Source organism: Erithacus rubecula, assembly GCF_903797595.1.
Source record: "Erithacus rubecula genome assembly, chromosome: 16".
Lineage (NCBI taxonomy): Eukaryota > Metazoa > Chordata > Aves > Passeriformes > Muscicapidae > Erithacus > Erithacus rubecula.
The window spans coordinates 3,243,428-3,256,129 of NC_136668.1; the positions used below are offsets into that span (position 1 = coordinate 3,243,428).

The following is a 12,702-nucleotide window of genomic DNA, read 5'->3' on the forward strand; positions in this document are numbered from 1 at the left end:
CTAGAGAACACCTATTGACTCTGTGAGAGGATTATAATTTACAAAAAGCAAGGAGAAGGATTTGCATAGACTAACATATTGAAGCTGAAAAAAGGAAATCATGTCAGACATTAGGGAAAAAAACCCCAGAGAAGTCATTGAGGTAATGGCATAATTTTCTGTGGAAACTACCTGGACTGTAGAACTAGAGGTGATCAAAAATGGCCTAAATAATAAAGATGCTAATCTCTATTCAAATACACAGTCCTGAAAAAAACCCCAAAGGATCAAACAGTGCTGGGAAGGAGTAAAATAAGAAGCAAAATTCACTGCAGTGCATAGTGATCTCTCTAGTGAAGAACTATGTCTAGAGTGGGAGTAAAAAAAAAATAAAAATGAAGTGCTATGAAGAAGAGTGGAAAAAATAAGTTCCTCAGGTAAATGGATACAGATAACCCTTTAGTTCAGGGTTATCTTCATGTGGGGCACAGAGATGATCCCTGGGTTGCCACCACAGCAGGTTTGAAGTGCCACAGTGGAGATGGGGAAAACTTGCTTAGAGCAGGTTGTAGTTGGTGATGGGATTCATCAACATGAAATCAAGGGCAGCTACAGGTTTTTTAAGACTTTCACCTTTGCACAGCACGTCTCATCTCCCTAAAACTAAAGGATACCACATGCCCTGGGACCTTTTAAATTAGAATAAAGGTAAATGTGGCTTATCCCTTTGAGAGGGATTTTGTAGTGAAAGGTTAATATTGAACAAATAACAATGGGTTTGATTTGACTGACCAGAATCTTCCTGAATTAAATTTGATTTTATTGTTGGATTGAATGCTCTGTAGATCACCCCAAGTAGATTATCAACTTCAGCATTGAACAGAATTATACTTATTTTATGCTGTCAGTAAGAGGTATTTGCTAATGTCTCCTGTGTGATATTTTGAGTGGGACTGTCCTTAAGTGGAAGATCAGTCAATCTCAGGCAATTTATTACATCCATGGAATGGAAGGGATGGGGAAATGAACCTCACAGTATTATCTTAATTAGATTTTAAGATTCAGTTGTATGAAAACATTATATATAAACATGATAAAATTTCTTCTTGTTTACTGAGGTCACAATTGAAATTGTTGGATTTTAACATATCTGAGCTAATATAAGGTTTAGGGAAAACAAGGGTTTTGTTTGTATGCATAATAAAAAGTTAGATTATTCTAGTCTAAATGAAAAGACCTCACCCCTACACATTATTCTGTAAGTAAAGAAGGACCAGGTGTTACACTTAACATTGTAAAAGTGAAGGGACTGATTTTCATCTTTTTTTTCCACTCTGTATGCACCAGATTAATTTAAAGACAACTGTAAAAAAGCCTTAGAAAATCCTAGGAAAGTTGATTTAATACAAGAGTAGGGAGGTAGGTAGGATGCGAGCAGCTTTGAGCCATTAAGTGGCATGTGCAAGTCCCAGTAACCTCATCACAGACTGCAGTGATGATCACAGGGCAGCTCACTCTTTTCCTTTTTGCTCTCTACTCTTACTAATGCAGCAGCACAAAATTCCTATGAGTGCATTTGTTGTGGCTCTTCAATCAAAATACTTCACAGGACACAGCTGGGCTGATTAGTCTAAGTGTACACTGTACAGGTATCAAAATTCCTTTAATTCAAAGCCAGAGGTAATGTCTCCTTCATATTAATAATTATAGCACAGATAGACATGAGACATACAGGAAGAACAAGTGCCTTATCAAAAAATAAAATTAACTTAAACCACCAAAATGTGCAATTCAAATAAACATTGCACTCAAATACTGACAGATCATAAAGGGAAATATTTAATGTATGGTCTCTCCTGATAAATAAGCTTATTTCCTGCTGTTTAAATAAATCTGTATTTATTTTGTTCTTAATTTATAATCCAATCACAATTCCAGCAATAATGAGATCCCTGGGACTTTAAACAAAAATATTTATTGTTACTAATTTTGAGTTTGTGCTAGTTTAGCATCATTAGCCAAACACAGTATTTGTAAATGGTGAAATTACAGTAGTTGAGGTTGAGTGATGCCTTCATAGCTGGAGGTGGATCATTTGCCCAAATCTGTGTCCCAGAGTGTCTGGCTGTGCTACTCAGCTCTTTTTTTTGCTGCTCAGTAACTACTTGCACCCTGTGGTTGCCTGTAGTCAAACCAGTAAGTCACTATCAGTTTCCTTAGGGCTTTTTACTGAAATTGTTACATGTTCCACAGATCTCCCTACATTACTCCTGGTTCATGAGATAGATGGCACAGTCAAGGGACACAGTTAATGCATCTTAAGGTCTGCTGGGTTTTTCTCCAGCAATCCACTCAGCTCCTTACCTGAGCCTGTTTTGGTCAATGACTGAGACTTTTCTCTATTTCTCAGGGATATTGGGAAGGTTTTGGATAGAGCTCAGGATCTGTGGTTCCTGAAAAAAGCATTCTGATCATTTGAAGCACAATTTAAGCCTTCCTGTGGTAATCAAGATGCAAATTGAACATGGGTAACTTTGATTCTAAATATATAGCTCCAACTGTATGAGTAAACACATGTCCTGTGCAGGAGTGACTCACAACTTCTGAAGCACTTAACAAAGCACAGTTGAATCATCTAATTAGTAAAACAGTAAACAAAAATTTCAAAACTTCCATATGGCTTTGGAGCAGCTAATCTTTTTCTCTGTTTTGGTGCACACTTTTTCATTGGTCTTGAAAGTGAGGTACACACCAAAGAAAAAAAAAATAATTTGATGGTCTGTACATTGGTTTATCTGCATTTCAAGGGATTAGGGGCACTGCTAAAGTGTGAAGATAACACAAGCTCTTCTGAGTTCACAATCTGACTTTTCTAATTTTCATGTGATTCATGTGCCACTTAAATTCTTTGCAACATTATACAGAAATAAAAAGTGTCACTTATTTTTTCATTCCCTTGGAAATCTTTCTTCTTGGTGCAGAAGTCTTAAGTACCCATTTTATGTCCTCAAGTGATTTCCTTAAGCCTCAACCTCTCTTCTATGACTGTCTCCCAAAGCCAGAATTGAGGATAGCACCACATGATATGGTGCTGATTCAAAGAGCATATTCTGTGTTTGTGCAAGGCAAATCAGCTGAATTATATTAAACAGAACCTTGCTCAGGACTCTTAAGGACCATCATTTTGTGTTTGAAGAGCTTCTAGAATCTTCTCTCTCCCAAAAGTCCAGAGAAAATGAGATGTCAGGAAAATACTTACATTTCTTTAAGTTAATTGAAAAGTTTGTAAGTAACAATGAGCTCATGTATTAATTCAGCTGGACATCTAAGGAGGAAATTTCACCTATTGAGTGCTTTTCTCAATAGCCACTGCATTTTGTACATCTCAGGCACAGATATCAAGAACAAAAGTAATATTAAGCAGTTCATCCACATCACAGTGTTTTACTTTCCTTGATTGTGAATAATACATTGGAAATGCCATCATTTTAATGAGTCCTGAAGATTACTTTTGATACCACCTAATTTTTGCATCAATTTATTAACAGGATATGGGTCATCAACTGCATTCCTAACAACAGTAGAACTTTTTGATTTTTGCTGTCTCACAAAAGGACATATTTTATTTTGTCAATACTAGGTATTTATAGGAAACTGTTTTCATTTTTATATATTTAGCAGTTGCACAGTTTTTTTTTGAATGAAAGACCATTGTGTAACATTGTTTCTCATTAGAGCTTTTGCACAGATACAGAAATGTATATTGTAATTGGCTGCATAACCCTGATTCCATATTTTACTTCCTTCCAGTGTGAATTTTCTTGTCAAATGGAACAAATTGTATTTAAACAGTCCAAAGTCTTTGTAAATCAGATGGTTGTATTAAATTAGGGGGGTTTCATTAGTTATTTTGCAATATTTAAATAACATTATACAGATCACTACATATATATTTCTTCATCTTAAGAAAATTTTTGTCTGCTGCATGTCTGCTTAATATACATGTACTATAGTATTTTCTTTAGGATTACTTTTAATATTCCAGCTTACTCAATTTATTTTTTTTTAACATTATTTCAGAAATGTTATCACTCATTCCATGTTTGAAACCTCTACCAAAATCACTATGCTCACTTGTGGAGCACAATATTAAATGCATTCAGCCTGACTTCACCATAACTTTGGAAAGCTGATGGGGTTAGCTGCACTCCACTCTGCTTGGATTCCTGCCTCCAGGTGGTGTTACTCCCTGCAGCTATATTTAATTCAACAGGGTTATTTTGATATCTGCCATCCTGGGTGAATATTTTCTGTGTGTGTGCCCTAGAAAACACCAGTATGTTCAGAAGGGGCTGATGCTCTGTGTGTGTGGAGAGGAGAGGAGAGGAGGGTGGGAAGTTCACTTGGGTGTTTCTCCAAGTGGCTTTTGCCAGTCCATCTACTAAAATCAGATGTTTGACCTCTTTCTTGAGATCAATACCAGTTTAGGCATCTCAGCACCCGTGACCACTAAAATCACTGATTTATTCTGAAATGTCCAATGTCATTGTGCCATGGAGCAAATGGATAACCTGGAAATCATAGAGGGGTCCAGCTTTATGATACAGCATATGCATGTAATCTGTTATGTGCATCTTACAGAAATCTGAAGTATCATTTATACTAATTTATCATTTAGAGAGCTTACTTTCAGAAAACATTTACACGGATGATTTCAGTAGGGAAGTTTAGCTGGTGGGCTTTTTTGCAAAAAAATTTAACTCCTTTTTATTTATTGAAGTGAAGGGTAACACAGCCATTTCTAACTCTTAGCAATAAAGTATATTCATGTTTGTGTACACCATAATGTATTCTGTCTCTTTATTCTGTGGTTTTGGTCCCAGTACAAAATATGTAACTCACTAGTCCAGGGTGGATTATTGGAGACCATATTTCAGCTTGCCCAGAAACTGAGTAAAATGAGATTACAGAGTGCTGTGTACAATGTCCAGCACTGGTTATAGTGTCAGACAAGAAGATTTATCAGACAAAGAATGCAAAGATTTCCACAACAGTGGAACTGCAGCTGCTGTACTGTTGCATCTCAAAAATTTCTGTGGAAAAACTGCGATTAAAAAAACGGTTTCTGACAATATTGACCGTGAAATTACTTCTACAGTAAATTCTCAGGATCGTTTTGCAGACCAATTTCAGAATGGCTAATCAAAGCCAATAATTTCTCTATTTATTGTGAGAATTGGTAGTGGTTAGATCTAATGAATGCTGTTTATAGACACTCACTGTCCTAATTTCCTGCTCCACCAGAGCGTGTAACTGAAGTGAAGACTGACATCTTCGTCACCAGTTTTGGGCCTGTTTCAGACCATGATATGGTAAGTGATGGCCTATATTTCTACAGCACTCATTTCCTCTTGTCTTTTTAATTTGGAGGATGAAAGATATATGCAATAACTTATTTACCCCTTTTAAGGCTGGGCTTTCTTGAAACCCTTGATCTGAAAATGCCATCAGTGTTTATGTGCTGCCATTCCTGCTGCTATGACTGCATTTAAGTGCCTTGAAATTAGAAGCCTCAGTGACTTTAATAATGTGTTTTAACAGACTTTATATTTGCTACATAATATATTATGAAATGGGATTTGGATCCATATTCTTCTGAGGGTGATTGCTTAGGTCCTTGCTGGCACATCACTGATCCAATTTGCCAAGAAAGATCATCATCTTAAAATGCAATTAACAGTTATGCCTATGGTGTGACATCTGTACAGTCTAACCTGTATTTTTATATTAAAAGCTACTGATCAATGGAAAGCGACTTTCCTAGATCTTGGCTGCTCAAAAGAGAAGATTAATGAGAGAATTAGTGTCACTTCTTTACAGAATGAATATTAAAATCAAATTGCCAGATAACTGAAGGGAATGGAGATTTTCAGAAAATGGAATGAAGATGTTGTGAGCCCTGGTCTGAGGAGATACTAAGATTTGTGTAGAAATATGGGAAAGGTATTTTAAATTTTGCATCTGAATGAGGTTTGCACAAGTGGGTTGCTGTTGAGAGGGGTAAAGCAGCCAGTATCTGCTGGGTGCTGTATTGGGATGAATGCTGGAAACATCCTAATTTAAATGAAGAAATGAAAGCAGTCCAAACTTGTAGCTCTAGCATTTAGATAAATACACTTACCTAAAGAAAGATTCAAGAAAAAAAAAAAGAATAAAATAAGTAGAGAAAAGGGAATAAGTTCCATTTCTGACTATGAAATTGTCAGGTGCTTAATTTGAGCTAAAAATGTAGACAGGCCTTAAACACCAGGTTATTACAAGTTTCTGACTACTCAAAATAATGTTAAGGAATGGAAAACCAGAAAAAGCAACTTTTAAAAGACATTTTATTTTTCTAAGTGAAATTTATGAAAAGACACTATTTTTTGATTGCTTGGAAAATTGCTATAAAATTAAAGTCAAATTTATAATTGCAACCAATGCCATGATACCCATACCATGCTGACTCCTGTTTTCCAGTCAGTTAAACAGGAGAAAGAATTCATCATCCTCTTAATAAAATGTGTGACCAAGAAACACAGAGGCAGGTGTTCATATATTTTGAAATCTAAAGAATTCACAGAAAAGTATTTAGTGTAAAACTCCTACTCACCTTCCATAAAAAGTAACGTGTGCAGGCTGCTCATGTTAAACCTTTGCTTGAGGAACTAGGTGTGAAATCAGAGACAGAAAGATAAATTGAAGAATTTGCCAGAATACAGAGTTTATATTAATTTCACTGTATACTTGTGCAATGTGCTCTGTGCATGGTGCTTCTACCCACTGTCAATAGTTCTATGGGCAGCATAGACACAGCCTGCTATTTTATAAAGAGGCTGTCTTGGCTTGTTTTTATACTAGGGAATAAAGTTAAATGGGAGAAAAGCACTTTTTAAAATGAAATCACCTTTTTTGGAAGAGCTGTGCAGGTTTTCAGGCATGTTCACGTGGTGGAATGAACTGAACAACCAGTATTTGGCTGTTCTCATACAAACTGTCATTTTTGTGAAATTTTTTGGTGTGTATTGTTGGAATAAGAAGCATTTCAAAATTAATTTTTTTATAAAGACAGATTTTTTTTTTCTAGTAAACCTTCATTCCCAGTTTTTCTGTAGAATGACCTTTTTCAGGAATGATGATGTGTTTTACTATCTTCCTGTACAGAACCTCATATAGGTCACAGAGTAGTCTACCCTGTGAATAACAGTCTTCAGAGAGAAGTATTAGAAGAGTGAATTAGAGAACATTTAAGTCAAAGTGTTATAAATATTCAACACCATATAATTTATTCAAAGTGCAGATAGGAATCTTCTTTTTTAACTTGCACACTGTGGAATGAAGAGTCTCCACTGTGGAGAATTTATTCCAAATTCCAGCTCACTCATATGTCTGCACACAGGTGACTGCTGTGGTGCATAGTCTAGAGAAAATCCTTCTGCTGCCTTTTTCTGTATAGAAGAAAGTCCTAATCATAGTATCTGATGGCTCAGCCCTAAAGATCAGCTGTCTGTCAGGATTCATTTGAGGAGAATTAATGTTCATTAATTAAGTGGATAGTGAAAGCTGAAGAGCTGAGATATCTCAGAAAAATTAATTCACTCTATATGGTGTGATGACCTGGGATAGGGAAAGGTTCAGCCTGCACCAGCATGACCTGTCAGCTGCTTTTTAATTGAATTTTATCTTATGCTGTCAGGACCCTTATCAAATCTTGCTGACTCCCTGTCCTTTCCCAACAAATGAACCTTGTGTGTGTATGAAGAGAAAAACCAGACTCTTTTCTCAGCCTGTGCCACTTCCCACTCACTCCCTTTGCAGCTGGAAATGGGAATGGCTTACCTGCTGCTGAAATGATGTCACCTTCTGGACATGTCTTTTACCTTTCCCATGTGTGTAGGAGGAAATTTTCTTTGCTGCTAGTAAAACATGGAGGAAATCCAAAATTTTAATGATGGATACTGTCTTTTACACCTCCTTCTCTTCTACTCTGCTGCACAGCTGGGAAAGGATTTTGTCACAGCTCAACCTAAGGCCATGACCCAGGAAAATTCTGAAGCAATTAATTGGCTATAATTGCAAACTGCTTTCACTGAAGCTGAATAAACTCAAGCTTCAGCAGTTCACTGAGCAAGTGATTAAAAAATGGAAATACAACTAAGTCTGCGCCCAAATGATTCACAGGTCTGGGATATAAATAAAATCATATTAAATTTAAAAATCCACCAAACAAACCCAAAATTAGAACACCCCAAGTAACTACATTTCCATGTCAAAAAATTTATTCAGACATTTCATACCCTAAAAGCAGGGAAAATACACATCAGTAAGAATCACCAGTCTTTCTTGCTGATAGTTGCACAAGGAATAAATAGCTCAGAAAAGCTTGGGCAGTCTGTAGTGTTGATGTTAAAAAGGAAAAACCCAAATCTAAAGGAATTTGCTGTGGAGACATTTTGCATGTCCCTTCCACAATGTTTTCTCTTTACTAACATGTCAGGACAGATTTTCCTTATACCTCTGTGTGCCTTCACTATGGGAGTTCTCTCTGTTTCAGGATTTGGCATCTCCATTCACAGGAGATCTCAGCAAAGGTTCCATTTCTCAGCCCTGTCTCATTCAAAATAATTCAGAACAACGTTTGTATAACTGCTTTTGATTTTTATATCTATCAAAGTTTATCAAAGATGGAAGGGGCAGGAAAATCCCATACTGAACTTCCATGTGAGGAAGGATTTCTTCCCTGGGAAAACACTGTACTGCACTGCATTCACAGTTTTTCTCATTTTCACCCCACATACATCTATATTTTATGTATAATATTCCAACATACCTTTTTTACTTTCACCCTCTCTCTCTTAACTTGGTTTCTGTTGCTTTTTCACAAATATTTCTTTCATTTTGTAGTGAGTGTTGGTTGTCCCCATGTCCACTGCTGCTCTCCCCCCTGGCCCAGTCCTGGAATCCCAGTGTGGAATCAGACTGTCACTCTTGGCCAAAAGGCCAACCATTTAGCCTGATGAGCCATCCCACATCTTATCAATCAGACCATGTAGTTTTAGTGAAATGTGAACTCACTGCAGGCTGATTACATGCTTATGCTAAGGAGACATTCAGAACAAAAGGCTGTAGTATGATCTCTCCCAAGGCTTATTTTACTCTGACACACGTTCCCTGTGCTATATACCTGCAGCTCCAAATTACAGTTCAAGTGGGAAAAAGGTGAATTATGTTTCCATTTTATTATATCTAACACATGGGCACTTTTGAGATATTTCCTGATGTTTATTCTGTTGAATACAGTAATAACCAGTTTCAGGTACATTGTAAGTAATACAGTAAACAAACATTCTGATAATGACTAATTTCATTTATAATCATCTTGCTTCTAGGGAATGGTAAGAACATACTTTTCTAGTTTTCATATTGTAACATATGATAAGTGTTTTCCTTTTTTTCTGAATTGATGTAGGAATACACTATAGATGTATTTTTCCGCCAAAGCTGGAAAGATGAGAGGTTAAAATTCAAAGGACCAATGACTGTTCTCCGATTGAATAATTTAATGGCCAGCAAAATTTGGACACCTGATACCTTTTTCCACAATGGAAAGAAGTCAGTGGCTCATAACATGACAATGCCAAATAAACTATTACGAATTACAGAGGATGGGACGTTGCTATATACAATGAGGTGAGCCCTAAAATATTACATTTTCATTTAGTGTTAAATTTTAACTTGTGAAAGCATATTTTCCAAATATTAAACTACTTATATTATTCCTAATTCCTGGTTTAATAATTATTTTCACAATAGGCCTTGGGATGATGGGCAGACTGAGCTGTTTGCAGTGCTTATTTTCCCTCTCCTGCTGTTCTACCTCTACAGTCCCTGGATGCATCTTAGTGCCTGATTTTAAAAAGGTGCTTACAGTATTAGGAATACATCAGTTTGCAGAGGATCTTAATTTGGCATTGCTTTCAAGGGTTCCATCAGCAAGTATAATAAAGACTGAAAGTTTAATATAATACTAAATTGTGTGCAAAGGTCTTTAATCTTTGGGTCCTATAGAAAGCTGTTTCTAAGAACTTACAAATGCACACAGAATTCATGGACCGTTCTTGATATTTCTTGTGCTTGTGATTATAAAGCATGACAGCATAAAAAGAGACATTTCTTTTTCCATTGACTAAAGCATTAGGAAAGTTAGGAGAAAAATTTTTTTTTGAGCTGACAGCTTTAATTGGAAATATATTATTGTTTTCATGGATAACTGAACTTTAGCTGTCCAGTCATTAGAGGAGTTAAATAAATCCTTTTGAAATAATGATGATATACAGTCATGCAAACATTCTGGATTTAAAACTACAAAATAAAAATGTAAATGGGTATGTTTTCTCTATAGAGCTGCACATTCCCTCTTTATGTCTCCCATGGAATCAAAACAAGGTATAAAGGGATTCTGTTGACTTCAAGTCAAGATGAATAACTTAGTGCAGAGATTGAACACTGAGTTTTCTTTAAAAAATATTAAAGGTGTTTTTAAAACCAGTACAAGTGTTTGCTCCAGGGACTTGGGATGTTCAATTTATTGTGCAACATCTTTCAAGACTGGCTAGACTGAAGTAGAATCATCTTGCCTGGTAGCTACACAAGTCCAGGTCAATTTTTCTTGCCTTTCTAAATGCTCAGCTGTCAGGGATTTAATCCACAGGAACACTATCTTGGCAGCACATTGTTCACATGTGTTTCTTCTTTTGATCATAACCATTCCTATTTCCTCACCTTTGCAAGTGTCTTAATGCAATATTCAGCCTACTCTTCAAGTATTACTGTTCATCCTCTGCTGATGTTTGGTATGTGACTGTTTGTAGGTCATTTAATCTTTTTTATTGAGATACATGTTTGCACTCAAGCTGATAGCAATTAAATGATTTCAGCAAATGTCTGAGCATCCAGAATGGGCCAATTTAATGATGGCAGGAAGGAAACAATTGCAGTTACTAATAGATTTTAATCCTCACACCAAATTAAAGTGCACCTCTGATGTACCTTGAGGAAGGGCAGAGGGGCAGAGCAGTTGCACCCTCAGCCAGGCAATTCAGGTCCAGTTGTAACTGCTAAATAATCACAGATAATAATTAATAAGAGATACTGTGCTGTACTTATGCTATGTGTCTTAATAGAAGTCTATTTGCTATTTCTATGAAACCAGAATAAATGTGTCCTTTTGCTCATTAATCCATTATAGATTGACTGTGAGAGCAGAATGTCCAATGCATTTAGAAGACTTTCCTATGGATGCACATGCTTGCCCCTTGAAATTTGGAAGCTGTAAGTTTATTTTAAATTGAGGTTTCTCCCATTTTTAGGCCACTTTAAAAGAATATTTTGCAACTGAGAAAACCTCAAGGTTTTAATGTTGTGTATTTTTCACATTTTTGTCAGGGTTGTATCTTTATTCTTTTATATATATATATTGTGGACCTCCTTTATGTGTCTTAAATATGTGATGCCTGGACATTCACCTAAGATGAAAATGACAGTGCTCTAAATATCTAAAAAAGTAATTTGCCACATTGAAAATGTTGTTAATCTTATAGTTGCTTTGTTATGTTAAAGTCCAAAATCAGTATTAAAGAAAAGCAATACATGCTGTGGATAACTGAGTTGGTTTAGGTGAAAACAGTTTTTCTACTGTAGTCTTGGTGGTTTTTGTATAAGATACTCATATACATACATGGAACATTTTTGGAAGTGAAAAATCTCAGAAATCTCCAAAGAGAGTCCTTAAACTTGTGGCATACATAGCCCTAGATGAGAGAACATAGTGAATAAAGTCATGTAATTGGAATCAGTGCAATAACTGACAAAGCTTTTGGTAAAAGGAGAATTTTCCCCAAAACTTCAATTTGAATAGCAACCAACCTGATATGCAACTAAACATAATATTTTTAGAAATAAAATATAAAGAAAAAAATAAGCCATGAAGATCTAATTTACTCTAGTTAATTTAACAAAAACAAGGATGTTAAAATATATGGAAGATGTAACAGTGTACAAATTGTTTCCTCAATGGCTACTTGTTTTATAGCAGAAATAGGTTGTTTCACTGATAATGGTTACTTGGTGGCTTGATCAATTTTAGAAGTCAACAAACAGAAAACCCAATTCATTCTTCACGTGGTACTGGACAGGAGATAATTTACTTTGGGCTGAACAGTTCTATGTTTGCCATGAGACAGCACCAATGTTTTGTCTTTAAAGGGCTGCTAATCTCCCAGATAAAGCTTGGAGAACAAAAAGCTCATATAACCTTGGAGTAAAACTGACAAGAATAGTTTGCTCCTTGAATGTTAAGTTTTCTTAGAGAGCACTTCAAATAAATCTTCCCAAATATCTTGTGAAACAGTGAAATGGGGGAAGCTTTACTCCAGTTTATAACAATACAGATACTGCAATGTGGTCTTGATTAATAAAAATCTGTGCACCAGAGATCCCAGTGAGATCAGGAGTGTCTGCAGGACCAAATTTCCTTTGCTGTTCTCACTAGACAGGCATTGTGTTGGAGCTGAGAGGAAGGGAGATGGCTAACCCTGCAAAAAATGCTAATGACAATTTAAACCAGCAACAGTTTCCAACCAAATTTGACTTACTAGACTGAATTTTATAGACTTGAAAAGACTC

The 12,702-nt window shown here is 36.0% G+C and overlaps 1 protein-coding gene across 2 annotated transcripts in view; it reads left to right on the plus strand.

Annotated features, from left to right (window-relative positions):
- Positions 1-12,702, plus strand: part of GABRA1 (gamma-aminobutyric acid type A receptor subunit alpha1) — a 38,875-nt gene that overhangs the window by 10,388 nt on the left and 15,785 nt on the right. For both annotated transcript variants that reach the window (XM_079320041.1, XM_079320042.1), the window contains exons 4-6: positions 5,284-5,351; positions 9,488-9,708; positions 11,267-11,349. In XM_079320041.1, the coding sequence (XP_079176167.1) occupies positions 5,284-5,351; positions 9,488-9,708; positions 11,267-11,349 (372 nt within the window). The remainder of the gene's footprint in view (positions 1-5,283; positions 5,352-9,487; positions 9,709-11,266; positions 11,350-12,702) is intronic.